The sequence below is a fragment of the Aptenodytes forsteri genome, unplaced genomic scaffold, assembly GCF_000699145.1.
Source record: "Aptenodytes forsteri isolate BGI_AS27 unplaced genomic scaffold, ASM69914v1 Scaffold195, whole genome shotgun sequence".
Lineage (NCBI taxonomy): Eukaryota > Metazoa > Chordata > Aves > Sphenisciformes > Spheniscidae > Aptenodytes > Aptenodytes forsteri.
The window spans coordinates 1,470,908-1,489,079 of record NW_008795317.1 but is presented as its reverse complement, the minus strand read 5'-3'; the positions used below and the strand labels follow the sequence as shown (position 1 = coordinate 1,489,079).

The following is an 18,172-nucleotide window of genomic DNA, read 5'->3' as shown; positions in this document are numbered from 1 at the left end:
GCCCCCGGGCGGGGGCGCGGGGGCGGGGGCCATCGGGAGCGCCGCCCGCCTGGCTCGGGTAAGGAGAAGCCCCCGTCCGCCCGTTAAAAAAGGGGAGGGTGCCACAAAGCCCCAACCCAGACATCCCGCGGCTGCTGAGCTTTGTGGGCGTCGAGGGAACGGGGAGACACGAGGGCCGGGCAGGAGGGCGTCACGCCTCAGCCCCGAGGATGCTCTCGGCCCCTGCGAGGGGCAGCGAGGGGAAAGCTGGAGCGCCTGCTATTTGAAAATACACAAAACGGGTGTGGGGGCGTGTGCCGCGCGATGCTTAGGAGCTGGAGTTGGTGTCTTGGGAAACAAGTAGAAAGAAAATTACTGTCTTGTCTTGGGGAGGAAAAAGCCGAAAACAAGAATTAAAAGAAATCTTCGGGGACTGAATGAAGCGCTTTGTGCAATTTAGAGCACATTTTGCTCAGCTCTTTGGAACACAGGCATTTCCTAAAACACAGCCTCTCTCCTGAAATGTAATAAGGGATTTAAAACTCAGACACTTCATTTCTAGTACATGGAAAGATTCTGAATGCTTTTGTCTTGTACGTTCCTTGGTACATGCTCCAAACAGCTCTGCCTGACCCAAGTCTTTTTCCTCCAGCCAGCAAATAAAATGTTGTTGTCTGCTGATGTTCCAAGGCTTCTCACCACTGCACTGAATTACTGATCACAATGTCTTTAACGCTATTGTCTTTGGCAGACTTTGAGCTTGATTCACTTCTCCCACCAAGCAGCATTAATCTGAGCTGACCGCTGAAGTCAGCGTTGATTCGTACCCCTCTGCATGCTGGGGTGAGATGGTTGGGGTGGCATCGTCACGGTCCTAGTTGTCAGCGATATGTATCCTTGTTCTTTATGTGGGGTAGAAAGGAAAAACTCTGTGCGTGGAGAAGTTGAAAGTATATTGAGTAGAGCCGTCTTGCGAAGGCGCTTGTCAAATAAGACGCAGGCTGAAAAGGCCTTTCATCTCTCTTCTGCAATGTCTAGTTCAGCAGAAGTGCAATAGGGGCAATCTCTTCCTCTCTGTTCCCCTGCTTCCCTCGTGCTGGCATCAGCCTTTGTTTGGATGGGGGAGCAGATCCAGCTAAAGAATCATCTGGTTATGCTGGGTTTGTTTGCAGTTCCTTGGTGTGGTTCATCTCATACTTGCACAAGCACTTGAGGTAGAAATGAAGGGGCAGGGAGAGGGCAGAACTTCTTGTTTCAGTAGCGTGACCAGCTTAACACTGGTCTAAACGGCCTGCAGATCTGTTTGGTGTTAAGAGACGGCAAAGCACACACTGGACTTGATTTCCTTCCCTTACTTTCCAGCTCTAAAGCATGTAACTTTTACTGGTGACACCTGTAGTGACTGACAAAGCATCTGGTGAGAGACCTGCCAGTGGCTCCAATGTGCTGGAGCACCCCAGAGAGCACAACCCACGGCTTCTTCCTCAGTGCCGAAGCATGAGGCTGACTTGGTGTGGTATGTGCTGAAGCTGGGTAGGAGGAAAAAATGTTTTGAAATCTGCTTGGCTAAATCATTTGATGTTAGTTACTAGTTGCTGATCAGTGGAGGGTGCTGCAAGAGTTGTACTGCGTTCCTCCAGCAGTGTCCGGCAGCAAACTCCCTGTCGCAGTGATTAACTTCTTCAAGAGCAGAAAGGCCTGGTGTCCCCTGAGACTAACTGGCACTTGCTGGCTAAGCCTGGGACCTCTGGGGTCAGAGGGTAGTTTGAGGACCACCTGGTCCTTATTAAGGCCAGCACAGCTCAGGTGAGCAAATGAAGGTTAGGAGCAGGTTTGTTTGCTACAAAGTGGTAGTCGGTTGCTAAAGTTGTGATGGTAATTTCTGGGTCAAAGTAGGAATGTGAGGGGAGAGTTGTTCCTTAAATGATGGTACAGCTTTTTTAATTGCCTTCTGCTGCTGGGTATGTGGCACCCTGCAAAAGACCAGGTAGTGCTGATTGGGAGTGACGAGAAACTTGTGCCTGTGAGAAGATGGCTTGTAATCCACTTGCATTGGTAGTTGGTGGAGGCTGAGTGAGTGGTGTGTGCAACTGCTCCGTTTCTGCATCTGATCTGTTCTTAATCCCTAGTGATGGGAGAGAGTTTTCATCCCCTCCCCAAGAAGCTCCGCTTGATTGCTCTAATCATCTTGGTATTAGTCGCGGCGATCATACATGCAGTGTGGTAAGTAGCTTCTTACTGTATTGGCGAGGTTGTCCTTGCTGGAACAAATGCAAACTGCAGGGGTGCAGGGCTGCATCTCTCCTGGGAGGAAGAGTCCTCAGGAAAAGCCGGCTTGTCTGCAAGGGGGGCAATTTTGGAACCTGAGGGGTCCCTTGGTTGCACCCCCCACCTCTGATTTTTGGCTTGAGCCAAAAGCGCAGGCTCCCGGTTTGGAAGGGCTGTACAATCCTTTACGTGGTCTGTGATCTTGGAGATACTTGTAGATCTTAATGAATTAAGCATCTCACCAGCTTTGAGGGCTGTAGCCTGCCGGCTTCATCCGTGCTAAGTAACAGCGTACTTGCAGGGTGAGCTAGCAGAAAATGACTTTCTGGTCATTAAATGAGACACAGTGGAGTCAGGCAAGACAAGTTTCAAACAGGATGTCTGCGGTGAACTGAGACTACAGCATTTCCAGCTGCAAGATGACGGTCTCCAGCTCTGCCATGAGGTCTTGCTCTGCAGCGGCTCTGCTGTCTCTGGAGCTGCTTGGAAATACTGATACTGGGTCAAGGTCCTTTCGTCTGCCTGGTCTCTGAATTTCACTGGCTTTGTAAATTCATAGTCTGTAGTGCTGTGTCTGCGTTTCCTCTCAGCAGCTCTGCCCTCCTGCTACAAACCCTCGCTGGCTCCTGGCTGCTGCGCTGGGGTGTGCACTAGTAGCTGGAGGGCTGCAGCCTCAACCACAACAATGTCGCGCTTTCCTTCGCTTGAGGTATTGCGCAGCCCTGGCCTCTGCTCTGTGCTGGCTGGGTGCCCAGGATTGGTGGTCCTGCAGCTGGGGCAGGAATTTGGGGGGGGAAAAAATGGGTTTTGTTTGGAGGGAGTGGGAGCAGTGGGTGGCTTTCTGCTGCCCGGCTGGCGGCATGGTGGCGCGTACTGCCCACCCAGCACTGGAAAGAGGAGAGCAGAGCGCTGTCCTGTGCGGGGAAAGACCGGTGGCTGCTTCTCCCTCGTTGCCTGAGATCTGGAGGGACTTGTGCCTCCTGGCTCGGCAGGCCTGCCGAGGTAACTTTAACCGACAGGTGATGGGATACGTGTCAGCTGTTGGGAAAACCCTGATTCTCTTTACCTGAGCATGCCCCAGTGGCTGACACGATTGTCCTCCGCCTTGGAGATGGGGAAGCACCTCGCATGGAGGTCCAAACCCGACCCCCATGGCGAGGGTGGCCGCTGTGGGTTACAGCAAGGGCTGCGTCCCTCCACACTGGTGCGGTCCCTATGGGATGCTCTCCTGTCCCATAGCTGGGCGAGGGCAGGGGCCTCCATTTTATGGAGGGCTGGGAAAGGGGTGCTATCCCCCCAGCAGCTCTGCAGCAGCCAGGAGTCTTGCTGGCTGGGACTCCCATTTGCCTTGGCACGTTGTGTCATGTTTGTGCAACTTGTGCACCTGGAGTTTTTTATCTTTGAATAAAAGGAGTGTTTATATCAGAGCAGGAATGACTACCCCTGGAAGGATTTGACAGGCCTGCCTTAATTCCCTTTTTCAGCTGCTTGCTGCTCTTGAAACTCGAGTCTTGTCTGGTGCGTTGAGTCCAGGCCTGCCTTAGTGCTGAGAGGGACAGGTGGATAATTCGTCCAGACCAAAGGGTCTGGGGACGGAAGGAACTTGTGAAACCAAAAAATTGCCTCTAATGAAGAGGTTAGGTGTGGAAATTGTGATTAAGAAGCGTTAATGAACCTTGCTCATAACTCCCACTTGTTCGGAGAGAAAACCTGTGTGTGTGCGGTTGTCTCCCATGTGGCGCTGGGGATGGCGGCAGCATGCTGGAGGCCTGGCCATCTGTCTCCTTGCCACTTAAAATATGTTTCTGTGTGCCAATAATGTAGGAGTGTCTATTTTGAGTTTTTTCCCTTCTCCGAGGTGTATTTACTATCTGACTGTAGTAACTAGTTACATGTAGTAAATGTTGGGTTTTGGTCATCTTGGGATTATTGGTGCTCGCTCGCTGAAAGCAAACACGCAATCCCTCCATCATAGTGGAGGTGGGAGCCGGAGAGGAAAGTCTGTGTGGCAGAGATGGCCCTGTACCGCCTGAACTTGCTTTTCTTATCTGTAGTCGCTGACTTGAAGTGTCTTTAGAACAGTGATATCTCACTTTATGATCTTCAAACTATTGTAATGATGTCACAAGCCTTGCTTGTGATGATGCTTGCTCACGATGCTGCACGCTTTCCTTTGCGCCTTGTGTCACGGCTGCCTAAGTTGCTGGTTCCTGAATTTGGGTCTGCATTAATATTTAAATAAACTGTTTCCTCCACTATGTTTGTGAGAATTGCACTAACTTCTTTTAGCCACTCTGCCCACTTTAACATCTGCTGACCCCGTATTTTGCAGTCTCACCCCTAAAATAAGGGGACTTGGGACAAGGCCCTGCCCCTTTCCTGCGTGGTTACAGCCTCAGGAGCCACGTAGCTGTGGGGATTAAATATGGATTGAGGGCCCGGCTTCTTAAAGTGCTTAGGCACAAGCAGATGTCTTATGGGATTTTTCCAAAATCGCATTACGGTGCCAGTCTATATCTTTAAGTGTCTTAATATCATTAAATATCTGGGTCCCAGGTGGTCTTCTAGGTACCATGCACTCTCTGCCCAGCAAGTGTGCCGCTGACATGTGGCAGATGGGAAATTATGCAGCCTGAGATCCTTGTCTCCTTTTATCTTTCTGTCATGGTAGAGGAAACCAAAAATTAGACTTGAAATATCCTCTTGTGGGAGAGAGGACAGCAGAGCCAGTGCTGGGACTCTGCTCATCCAAACTGCCCTGTGCTAGAAGGGAAAAATGGGAAGCGTTTGCCTTCAGTGCTGGACTGTCTGCCCACACAGGGCAGTGTTTGAGGGATGTTGGTGGCCAGGACGAGCAGGCTGCCGTGGCGGGGGCCTGCCCTGGCCTTTCCACACCAGCAGGGATGGGGCTGGCTCCAGTGCACGGGCAGCCCCTGTTGTCAGTGGGATGACTTTGCCCAATGCTTGAGTTCACGTGGGGTTTGAGCCATCTGTGCTGCCGCGTTGCATTGCACTAAGCGCATGCCACTGCCCAAGTAAATCACTTATCTGCTCTGCAGGGAGCGGTAACTGTCTAACCTCTTTATCTTTTTTTGTGTCCAGCCCTCAGTGCCGCCAGTGCCAAACTACAAGCTCTCCATGTCGATCCCAGAATGGCTCCAGGCAATACAGACCTACATGAAGATGCTGCAGTATCCTTCTCCGGCGTGTGGTCCCCAGCGAAAAGGCTGGCTTGTGCCTGGCATGAATTAACAAGGGCTTTACCAAATTGCTAGCTGGTCCTGAGGGCTTGGGTTCATTCAGGGGTGAAAGGACACCTCTAAGGATTTGTGATAGCACCTGCAGCACTGAGCTTGTCACAGCAATCCTCTGGGAGATGTAATTAACTTTAAATGATACTGAAGAATTTAACTGAAGTGACGTTGGTGGGAGCAGAAATGCTTATTTTGAAGTTGGTTTATGAGGATATTATGATCGGATCGTGATGCCTGGAGAAATAATGTGGCATCTTGTCGTAAAGCGACTAAGGGAGAGCCAGCGTTGTAGCAAACCCTTTCTCCCTCTGCCCTCGCAGCCCCTGCGGGCTCCCTGAGGACTGCCTACGTGTTCAGCTTGCAGGGGGTGCTTGTCATTGGGGTGGGGGGCACAAGCAGCTGTCCTGACTCCGAGGTGGGTAGGCTTGCCTGTGGCACAGGAGCTGACCAAAGGAATGCCCCCTTCCAGGTGTCCCACCTTGCTTGGGGGGCTCATCAGAGATGTACACATCCATCCAGCCTCCCTATCGCTGCCCCATGCCTAATACCTGACTGTTTCCTTTGCTGACAGATAATGTTGAAGGAGATGGTTGCTGGCCCAGATGCTGCCCTTCTCTCTGTTTTCCTTTTTTCTAAACTCTCCCTTTTTGTGTGTGTGTACGTGTGTGTGTGTGGGGAAGCAGTGGGGATGAGGAATGAATGTAAAGTCCTGGTAAGGATTAAGAAGAGATGTGGGTGGCAGCTGGAAAAGCATCCAAAAATAGCAGGCACGGTTAGCCTGCTGGGGAGTAGTGGCTGGGATCAAGGCGGCAGCAGGGGTTGGAGCCGGAGCAGCTGCCGTGGGGAGGGAGGCAGGCTGGGGCCAGCCTGCTCTGCGGTGGGATGGCACATTTCTCTTCTGCACGTCGGCCACTTGGGCAGGACAAGAGGCTTGCTGCTCAGTGGGGTTGTGCTGGAGAGGAGACCATGTCACGCAGAGCTCCAAAAATTATATATATTTTTTTTTTCCCTCCCAGCAGTCTTGAAATCCTGTACTCTGCTATGTAGCAGGAGCAGGCCTTAGGCACGGGGTTTGGATCTGTGTTCAGAAAAGCTTCAACGTGGGCTGGGGAACAGGGTCTGGGCTTCCTTTGTGGGCTAAAAGAGTCTGTATGCTTTGTTCAGAGCATTCTGAAAGGGCCTCCTGAATTAGGTTTTGAAGGCAGGAGGGAAGCAAAGCCTTGTTTCCGGAGAACTCTGAACTCTAATTGAAGTCAGTTCAGAGCATCCTGGTGCGATATGAAGTTTTTATTTAGACCATGGTTATACAGCCAGCAGCTGTGCTATTTATGCCTTGCAAGGTACCCTTTGCTTCCATGGGGTCACCTGTTTCTGCCGTGGTATTGCCACCACAGTTTTGCTGGTGTGAATGTTCTCGTGGCCACGTTGGGAACTAGGCTGGGGAACAGATTCAACAGTAAAAATAACCTAGCAAAAGTAAGTGGATGGTGTGATTTTTTTAAATTTTTGTTGCTGTTGGGGTTTTTTTGTTTTGTTTTTACTGGACAGATCGGTTTCCTGGTCTGATTTACTGCATTACTGCTTGAACAGCTATGCTCAAGGAGCGGGGAAGAGGCTGCTGTTGGTGATGCTGCTGCATGGTAGCTTGCACTCCTAGGCAAGTGGTGCTGTGGTCTGGTTGATGGGTGACCGCCTGCTAGCACCCTTTGTGATGAACTTTTCTCTTATGTTCATAGTGTTAACTAATGTTCTTGAATTGCACTTAGCTGGTTATTTCCATTTCAAGTGCATTGTATTTTTTAGAGAATGATTTATATTTCCTAGATGTGAATGGATGCACCTGCTGTGCTTTTGGTTTTTAGGTCATACGTGAGCTATGTGGCTGGCTGAGTTAAAAACTTATGAAGGAAGTAAGTTCTTTCGAACCATGAATGGTGTTGATTGGTTTGGCTGGACTATAAAAGCTTTCTGTTGCCCAAATGGGAGACTTTTTTTCAAACTTGTAACCTAATAGTGAGTGGAACCTAGAGGAAAAGTGACTTCATAACCCTCATATGCCAAATTTAAGTGTCATTTTAGACAAACAACCTTTTTGCTTGACTCTCCACCTAATGCCAGTTAATATGTCATAAAAAGACAAGTGGAAAAAAAAATGCTTTATTTCACATGCCAGGGTTTCATTTCTGAGAGTCAATGGCTTTTACTGCTTGTTTTATGTTTCAACAGGAAATCGGAACTGAAATCCACCTTTTGAGCATTGTTATTTTATTGTTTGACTGTTCAAGTTACTTTCCTTTAACAGACAAAATTCAGATACAATCACACAGGAACACAGTTCTTCGAGATTAGAAAAAACAGACCTCTAAGTGGGTAAGTGTCTCTGGAAATGGTCTAGTGCCCTTGTCCCACATCGGCTGATCACCTTGGGCATTTAAGCACTGTAGCACCATGGCATGGGAGGGCTGTCTCCTCCATGCCACGGCTCCTCTGGCAGGGCCAAAACTGTGTATGTTGCTACCTTTGCAAAGAGGGTCCCAGCTTGCTGCTAGGTGGCAAATGGGCCCATTGAGAGCCAACGAGTGGAAGGGCTGGTCTTGCTCAGCAGCCGTGTGGGAGCTGCATAGCTGTCGGCCAAAGCTGAATGCACAGGGTTGGGAAAACTCTCAGTTCTCACTTGTTGGTGTTGGGTTGGGAGGGCTGGGCTGCTTTTATGGAAACTATGTAAGTCCTGATATTCTGGTCGCACTGTAATGCTCTTTGCTGATGGTAGGAAGATATCAACTGCGCAAAATGCTGCGGGAATTTTGATGTCGTCACAGGCACAATCCTTTCCCCTGGAGGATCGCAACAGACTGTTTTAAGTCATGGCCTTGCTTCTCCCATTGCTGCTCATCTTGCCGTTCCTTCCACATGGTGGACTCATGCGCTGGTTGGCGATGAGTTGTGCAATGCAAGTACGAACATGTGTGCAGGGAGCCTGGCAACAGAGAGCTGGGATCCCTTGCATGTACGAACTGCATTGTACTTAGGACAGCTCTTAATAGGACCCAGTAAATTATAGCAGGTTAGGGTGGGAAGACGTGTTGATAACATTATGCTTTTATTTTAGGGTGAAATTTAGATAAGCAGAATATCATTATGCCTGTAGACTGGCCTGTCTCTAGCTCTCCCCAGCTGTCTGTCATGAATCTAATGGTCTGTCACTGTAAATTCCAGTTCCCATCCCAGCTCTGCACTTCAGGTTTTCATCTTGCTAACAGAAATCTTTCCCACTTCCTTTCTCTGTAATGTTCACTGCACCAGTGGAACTAGTTTAGAAGAAATCTTGTGCCTTTAATGATAGATGGGTAAGAAGCTTAAACCAATTTTCAGGCTGGTCACTCATTTTTAAATTTGTCCCATTACTTTTCTCCGAGGAAGTGGAGGATGAAAATGAATTGTGCTCAGCACTCACCACTTGAAAGGTCGGCGTCCTCCTGGGCTGGATGAAAGCCTGGCTTATGAGGATGGTACTCTTTCTGGGAAGGGAACCAATATAGTGCTCACAGCTGGAGGTGCACCCATGGCTTTGGATCCTCTCCTTGGTGGTACCATTTCCTCTGTTTACCTGCCTTAGTATTTGCTTGGGGACTCGTGTCTGACTTCTCTCCTTGTCCTGTTGCTGTTAGGACTAATGTGAGTGAATTGGTATGTGGTGGCAGGACTTCTGCAGAGTTAAGGAGAGTGCCGCTGGAAATGGTCCAACCCCTCGGGGCAGCTGCTGCCAGCTTGCCAGGCACAGTTGCCTGCACCTGGTGTACGCTGGACTTGCACAGTGTTAAGTCCCAAGACCTGTGCCGCTTTGCTCCTTGACCTGCTGGATGGGAGTGCAAGGAGTAGTGGAGCTGTTAGGAGTATACTTAGCTGCCCAGATCCTGTCGTACTGCAGTGGGGCTCAAGCGCTTGCCCTGTCGTGGTTTTTCCAACTTTGAGAAGGGGAATAATGCGTTGATTGCCCTGTAATGTTGAGGTATCCCTAAAGGCTTTCCTTTCCTTCATCTGGGGTGCGTGGCTGTTCATACCAGCTGAGGATATCTTCCTTGCAGTTGTCCTTGGTGATTTGTTCTCCTGCTGCCAGGCCAGTTTTCATCAGAGCTGAAAAACACCCACACCTGCAAGTTTTTTTCCTGGGAGGTGTGTTCTACTTTGCAAGAAATCTGCTTCTGGCATGGCGACAACAGGCGTCTTGTGCTGCGGCGACAAGCGCTGCTCTGAGCAAGTTTCTGTGGTGTGAAAGGCCTTGCTTGCTGCAAGTCAAAGTCTGTATTTGCAAGTTGATCGGGCAAGATGCTGAGCACCTCCAATTGCCACCAGCTCCTGGAAGTTGAGGCTGTTCCCAGAGCTGTGATTTATTGATACTAAACATATTGCTTATTTCATAACATGAGGGCTCGAAGCTAATGAAAGTATTATGAGATCTTTGGCAGCCTCTCTTCAAGAGAGCAGTGGCCGGACACAAAGAAGCTGAGCACTAGATGGAAATTGAATATTCATAAATTCATGTGAAAGTGTCCTAAAGCAGCTGGGGCATATTAATGAGTTTTTCTATTATGGAGGGAGGACTAGATATTATAGAGATTTACTGTCAGCATTGGTGTGATGCATGAGAAAATAAAAATGCCTGGCTGCATTTAGGAAGAAAAGCATAAATTATCTATAGGAACTCATAACATCAAGGGACACAGGCTTGCTGTAATTCAGTATTTACAGTCTCTCTTAAGAAAAAGTCACTGTTAGCTATCAACTTGCTTCTAGACTGCCAGACACCCTGTGGATTTGTCTAGACTATAGATAACACTTTTGAAAATGCTAGATTTCTATTGGTGTAGCTGTGTGAGTCGGGGTGGCAGAGATGTGATCCTGCAAACTGTGTGTGGTGTTCCTGTTGTACTGGCAAACTGTGTCTGAAAATGCATCTTACCTGGCCTGAGTTTGCTGTATTTGCACAAAATCCAGATTTACAGGTGTAGCTACATCCACCGTAGGAGTGCTTTGCTAACAGAGTATACAAGGTATCCTGACCTGGGATGGTGTCCTTTACATAGGCTTTGTGATGTACCCTTTCATACTAGGTAGGTAAAGGGCACCCTATGGAGTTCAGCTCTACTGATCCATGGTGTGTGTGTGTTGTGTGTATGCCTGCGATACAAGTGTTTCAGACACCGATTGAGCTGGTCTTCCTTTTCCCATACAGGATTATGCTGGCAAAACCTACATTACAGCTTTTGTTGGTACAACCATTCTGATAAAAAATGGCACTGTTAATTGAAATAGTCATTCTTTAAAACTCTCAAGCCTAGATCATGTAAGAGCTTCAGAAAAAAAAAAAAGTATTTCTGGATATCTAGTAATATATGTAACTGCATTCAATGCCAACAAACTTCTATTACTGGCTTTACAAGGAGCAATAAGCCCTCTGCAAGCTTCTGTTCTAGGACGCAGGCATGAGCCACAATGAGGAACAAATATCTTTGTCCTCCACAAAGTATCTGGGGAGGTTGTAGATAGGTGTGGTATTGTGCTGTTCCCTCCAGTTAAGTGCCAGCTGATCAGTGGGACCTACGACTGAAGCAAAAGGTGATGTTTAGGTAGGTTCTGGAGACTTTGAGAAATTACAGCTCAGAAGCTGCTCTGTGAAGATGGAGAGACATTCAGTGACTGCAGATATAATGGGTAATCAATTGCAATAAAAGAGCGTGATAGAAGCAGTCACGTGGGAGCGATGCAACCAAATAACAGCGGGGGGAGGGTGGAAAATAATACTGTTTCGACACACCATGTTATTAAGGAACCCTGATGGGGCTGTGAAGAAAAATGGGCTCATACCATTTCCAGACAATAGGCTGCAGAATGCATTTGAACATCTGCTTCTCTCTTGCACAAAGAGAGAATGTTACAGATACGGTGCTATGTTTAGCATGTGGTAGAAGTGCTTTTGCCATTGAAACAAACTGATTTTGAGAAGATTCACGAGAGCAGTAGCTGCCCTGCTGTTTTATCTCCTTTTACTCCTGTTGATGCCTTCTCTCTTTGCTTCATTGGGAAGAATAAAACTGTAAGGAGCCTTAGAAAAACTTGGGAGAGGGAGATTTTACAGACATCGTGCAAGTACCGAGTTGTAGGGAAGGAGAACTTAGTGGAAAATGTGCTGGAGCATCTCACTAATTCAAAGTTTACTGAAGTCTGTAGGAGTCTTTCTGGTGAAGGTAATGGGCAACCTCTCCTCCTAAGCATGGTCATCTCTGCAGTGACTCTAGCGTGATGGGTGCCAGCTGGTGAGATCCTCCAGTTTGGGGCATGCTAAAAGGTTTGAAGCTTTTTCTAACCTATATATGAAATTGGATGCCCTAGTGAAAAATCCAGGAGCAAAAGGAATTCATGGTTCCTGAGATGACTGCAGTCACTGCCATTTTAAACAGAAAGCATCCAAAAGATGCAAAATCATCTCCTCTATGGGCCTTCTCTTAGTGCAGAAAGCAAGGGAGATAATTCAGGTGGGCTTCTGAAAACATTGAAAGAAATTTGAGTCAATTTACAAGGAAATACCACCATCTGCCTAGGACTAGACCTCGAGGGAGGAGCGTGCAGCCTGTTTTTTCAGAGGCAGAAAAGTTCACTGTGGTCTGGAATAGAGATCTGCCTGGCAGACTTCAGGCAGTGGTGTGAATGCCACGAAGAGGGAAGCTGCACGATGCTTATTTTTTGACTGTGGCAGTCTCCCCCAAGTTACTGGAAGAGGCAGGCGGCCCCCATGCTCACTGGGGTCTGTAGAGAGGGTGGCTTTGGGCTAGTTCCCAGCTAACCGTGATACGAGATGGAAAATTACTGCGTTAGAGTATCATATATGTGGAGTCTGTTCAGATAACTGGAAAGATTTAAAGAAAATTCGGCAAACAAACCCTGCTCAGGCAGGGAATTGAAATGCTTGATGCTGTTTTTTATTTCTTTCCCTGCTTCCTTAAATAATTCATTCACAAGTTTAATGGTGCAGCCTTTCCGGTTACAATTAACATCTGAGACAGCGTGGTAAGAATTCAGGAGTGAAAGAAAATAGGGAAAGGACAAGTCAAAGAGCACTTGTAATTAGTTGTTTTCAAATGAGCTGGATGCTCTCTCAGAGAACTGGCAAACAACTTCCAAACCATTAATACTTCTGTTAGAGGGTGTGAGGAGGATGGGTGCTCTTGTTGGAAACTGGGGAAGGCAAAGATACCAGCCTTTAAAACAAATAAGGGAAAAGGTAAGTCTAGGAACTGTTTGGGTTTATCTGCAGTTTCAGGAAAAATGCTAGGGCAAATAATCAAGTATCTGGAACCTAACAAGGTGGCGAGTGATAGGCAACATGAATTTAGTTTGGCACAGTTTGGTTCTGATAATATCCTTCTATAAGAGTGTAAGAGCTTTTGACAATTAGGGAGAAGTTGTAATAATTCTTTGCTTTAGTACGGCTTTTGGCAGCCTCCAGATAAGGCAGGGACCTCGAGTCCAAATGAAACTATTTTGACATAAGGATCCAACCTGGTGAAAAGCAGCACTTAAAAAGTGGTACTTAACCAATAGCTTGCTCTTGCCTAGCAGAGTTTGTCAGTTGAGGTGTGCAATCTCTGTCTCAGGTCAGTGTTTTTTCATTAATGGTACAGATAAGACTAATTGTTGGCTAATAGATGTGCTTTGTGGTCCAGGCTGGACAAGGTGACAAGGCTTTGCAAAATGGAATTGGGATTCAGAGTGATCTCGAAGGGTAAGAGAGAGCTGGGCTGGAACAAACAGGAGGTGTATGAGTTAAGGGCAAATACAGAGAAGGGATTTGGGAATAGCTAGCTGTGGGAATACACAACGGAGAACGAAAGGCTAGTTTTGCACAGATGGAGCTGATCTAAAAAAAAAACAAACAAAAAAACCCCCCAAAACCCCCCAAAACAACCAAAAAACAAAACACTGGGTTGGTAGCAAAAATGTACTGAAAGCTGGATTCAGAAGGAAATTGGTCAGTTTGTATTGGTGTGGTGGGCTCAGCTGAAGGGACCATGAGATGTGAGTCAGTTGAAGAGAATCCAAAAGGAAAGCAAAAAGCATTGCCCAAGGTCTAGAAAACATGACCTAAGGGAAGATTTGGGGTGAGAGAAATGGGGGAATTAAAAAGAAAAAAAAAACCCATGTCTTTCTCATGTTTACAGAGGAGTGGGTAGATTACAGCCTGTCGTGTATACAAATGTTGGTTGCAAGAGGAGAGATAATAAATGGTCTCCATGCCCACTCTGAATAGCAGAAATAGCTTCTTATTTAAATTGCAAAGAAGGAAAGATTTTGTTTAAACATTAGGAGACCTTAGATGCAAGGTTAAGTATAGGATAGATTAACTGTTGGGTTCCCGAGCCTTTGAGAACCCAGTTAAAAGCTGACTGGAAAATTATCTGTGAGGAGTGATTTAGATTTGGCTTATGCTACCTTGGGCAGAGCGGTGGCTTGGGGATTCTCCAAAGGCTTTGCTTCCGATGTAAACATGGGGTTTAAGGCCATGTTTTATCTCAAGCTTGTTAAAAGCGGAAGAAAGACTTTCTCAGTGGTTATTGAACTGGGTCATCCACGTAAACCCTGTGGTCTGTGTCGCAAATGCAGAGGGGAAAAAAGCAAACTGTTTGTGGAGTATTCCCCAGGACTCTGGGATGGGTGTGTGCGATGGCGTGACCTGCCCTGCGGGTGCAGATGGACGCCTGTTTGCTGATCATTGGTGATGCTTCTTGACCGATGCCCCCTTGCACAGATCCTCATCGCTGTCACGGTCCGGAGGCCGTGGCCATCTCTGAGCTGCCAGGTCCCGGGTGGCCACTGAGCACCTGCTGCAGCTTCCTGGACCCGGGTGCTTTCAGCAGGAGGTGGGATAGGAAGGCTTCCCGGGGTCCCTTCTGAGCCCAGCTATCTGATGATACTATGTAAAGGGAAGGGAGGGCTGCCGCTACCCTCAGAAGGGACAGCCGAGGTACCCATGCACTAGCAGGCAGCGTGTTGTTAAGTAAGCAAAATGTCTTTCCTGTTCAGTTTAAATCTGTCTTAATAACCATATAGCATCCTGGAGAGCTGTGCTTCAGAACCAGCACGTATATGGCTTGCAAACAGAGTGCATGTTAAATACAACTTAGTATTTAAATAGCGTGAGTGTCGCTGTGACAGGTAAGTCGGTAGTAATTTGACTGCTCATTTAGGCCAATTATTTTGAAGACTCCCTCCCTGGCTGTGGAGTTATCTCCATGCTGACAACACCTTGAAATCATGACAGCAGTGAGCTTATAAAAGCAGGTGTTGGGAGACCTGATGCTGCACATGGTGACAAGGCAGCTCCAGTTCAGTCACTGTGTTTGCCTGCCGGCAGCGGGGTCATGTGTAGGTGTGGACCTGAGGAGGAGATGCTGGCCCTGTCCCTTGGACCATGTTAACTAGGCATACACCACACTAAATGGCTTGAAGCTAAATAGCTTTACAACTTCAGCTTTTTCTTGCCTCTGATACACATTCATAATCGGCTGTCACCTTCCCCCCCCCCCCGAGTTAGAAGATAGGAAATTCAGTGGGTCGTCTTGTTTGTGGGTACCTCCCATGCATCGTCTGCATGTAATACTTCTCCGGACAGAGATGGGGCTTTGCAGAGGCTACTGCTGCAATCAGCACTGAGGAGCCACTGTGGGGGATAAAGGGGCCCCATTGTGTGCCCTTGTCGGAGCTGCTCCCTGCTTCCAGCAGTGGGGTTTCTGTGGCTGATTGTGAGCATGTAGGAGGCAGGCTAACTCTAATTTGTCTTCTGTACTGCAGGCAGAGTGTAAAGGGCAGTTGTTTACAAATGAAAAGATAATTTCTAACTTGGATAAATGGGACACGGAATGGCTGTGACAGGCTGTAATAGCGGTGGAAGCTGTGTTGCCATTTGCAGTCAATACAAGGTTTAAAATGCATGAGGTGGGTGAATTAGAAAGTGGGAAAAACAAAGTCTAATGGTTTCAGATGCATATTTTCATCATCTTCTCTAATACAAATATTTTTATCATTTAATATTGTGTTTCTGTAGAGTAGGGATCTGTTTACAAAGCTCTTCTCAGGGAAAGGACACGCATAGAGAAGACTTCAAAATAGAAGTCATCCTTTGGTTTGGTTTTTAGCTTTTTTTTTTGGTGTGTCATTGAATATGACTCTTCTGGCCTTTTTTTTTATCTCCTTCCAGTATTTTTTTTTTTAAAACTCTTCAGGATTTCAGGATCTGCTTGTGGAAGGTGATAGGATACCTAGTTGGTTGATGCTGTGGTGTCAATCTGGCATGACAGCTTTCTCAGCTGAGCTGAGATTAGGTTGCTTGTTTCTCGTCACAGTGTTGTCCCTGTCAGATAACTCTACTCCAAAGATGAGAGTCCAGATTGTAAATAAACTTTGTGAACTTGCAAGATCCTGGGCATGCGCAGTTTCCTGCACTCCTGCAGGAAATCCTATGTTTTCTACTACTTTCCCAGTCCACAGGACGTAGGGAGCAGCAGCAAGATGATAGCTCAGCTTGCAGTGGTGTGAAGTGTCTGTGTTGGCAGAGCTTTCTGCACAGCAGACTTGAGTAAAAAGGCATTAAATTCTTATCTGCACCTATAGCTATAGGCTCAGAGGCATTTGTAGCTTTCAGGGGGCCATCACGTAACCATCCTCTCCCCTGTTTTTTTCCAGAGGAGAGCCAGGGTTATTTTGAAAATAAGCTAAACTTGGTCCTGCTGTGGGAGCTTGCATGATGGCCAGCTTTTGCAGCTCAGCAGGGCTTTGTGTTACAGTCTGAAGTGATGCTTGTGGAGCTGCTGGAGAGGCAGAGAGGACTGCGTTCCTCCAACCCATCTTCAGAGGCTGGAAGGCACTGGGATGCCAAACGCTTTTCCCTGTTTGCCCCGAGCCATTCTCCAGAAGTCAACAGGGCTCTGGCAAGTTGCTGAAGAGGAGAATCAAGTTCACCAGCACTTGCTGAGATAAGAACCGGAGGCGCTTGGCTCTTAGTGTACGAGAGGATGCTTTGATTCCTGTCAACTGCTCCAACTGAAAGGACTGAAAACCTTTTTGTTTCTGTCCTAGGTTAATGGAGACAGCAAAAGAAATGACCAGGGAGTCCTTACCTATCAAATGCCTTGAAGCAGTTATCCTGGGGATGTATCCTTTCACATGCCTCTGTGGCTTTTTCCACTGCAGAGCCATTTTATATATTGCCCTTTCTGGATGGTGTTTGAGATGGTCACAGCCAAAGGTGAGTGCCAGCAGCTCGGGGAACTGCCGTGGTGTTGATCAACAAGTTGCTGAATTGCCTAGGCTTGTCGGTGGGAGCTTGGATGCTGTGTCCCCGGTTCACAAGTGTCATGCTCTGGCTGTGCCGACTTTGTCTCCTGCCCTGGTAATCTGCATAATGTCAGGATCTGACCCAAAGTGCCCAGATAAGTATCTGTCTACACAGTCCCTGTTTTCTTCATTAGTATTTCTCTGCCAGTTATTGTTGAAGCTTGGTAACACCTGAGGAATGCAGGTTTTGTCCTATGTTTGTCTATTGTTTACACGGCAAAGTCATGTTAGTTTTTGTCTCAGCCCACAACTGTGCTTTGTGCAGAAACGTGTATTATAGTTAAACACTTAAGTTTTACCGTAACATAATGTTTGCCTCCTATTCAGTCTCAGAAAAACATGCCAAGAATATTTTCATTTAGAGACTGTCTTGCTTCTTGACCCTCTTGTGCTGTCACTGGTAAATCAACCTGCATCATCCTAAAACACTAGAGGAGGGCAAGACAGGGTTGCAGGAATAATTGTATGCCAGATACGTCTTACCACCACTGATCAAGTTTGATTTAAAACAAAACGAAAACCCAACCCAAAATAAACCCTGAAGCAGACCAGCTTCTGGCATGTCTCTGCGGCGTTTTGCTTGCTGCTGCTGCCCCCTCTCGTGGGAGAAGCATCTGGCAGAGCCCGGCAGGTAGTGCCCGGTGTTGGCTCATGAGAAGGGGTGGCTGCTGTGAGGTGGGAAGGGGACGTGGGCTGAGCAAGTGTCATATGCGGTGTGTGAGACCCGATGCCGGATGCGGTCCCCGCTGTGCTAGGTGGTCTGCGGTGTGCACTGGGTGCTGCTCGTGGCTGCGCTTGGCTCCCCACGTGCCAGAGATAGGCTTCCAGTCTGAGTCTGAAAGGTGGCTCTGGCTGACGGGGCTTCCCCTGCAAATGCTGGCAAGGTCTGCATGCAGCTAGAGGGATGGAGGTCCTGGGGGCTTGATGTCAGCAAGAGACTCAAACCGATGCCCTCCCAGAAACAGAAATTATGTCAGTGGATCTGTTGTGCTTCCCCTTGTGTCAGGGTTGTGTCCCAAACTATTTAGGGACCAAAGGGATGGGGGAAATAATCCCCAGATGGAGTTGATGCTGCTCTGCAGTACTGATATGTGTCAGTGTGGCTTCTAGTGCTGTATTTCTAGCACTGAACCAATTATTCCACATACCACACGAGCAGAGGCTGATTAGTGGTGTACAGATAACCATGATAACCTAAAAGTATTCTTGCTGATCTAAGTTTTGACCATTTTATTTTCATTTGGAAAGAGGGTTTTTTCTGCTTGCCTCAAACCTGACTTTTG

The 18,172-nt window shown here is 47.6% G+C and overlaps 1 protein-coding gene across 1 annotated transcript in view; it reads left to right on the top strand.

The window, feature by feature from the left end:
- Positions 1–5,370: 5,370 nt before the first annotated feature.
- VASH2 (vasohibin 2) overlaps positions 5,371–18,172 on the top strand; it is a 28,858-nt gene continuing 16,056 nt past the window's right edge. The window contains exons 1-3 of the mRNA XM_009279588.2: positions 5,371–5,438; positions 7,815–7,871; positions 16,632–16,706. Of these exons, the coding sequence (XP_009277863.1) occupies positions 5,386–5,438; positions 7,815–7,871; positions 16,632–16,706 (185 nt within the window). The 5' untranslated portion in view covers positions 5,371–5,385. The remainder of the gene's footprint in view (positions 5,439–7,814; positions 7,872–16,631; positions 16,707–18,172) is intronic.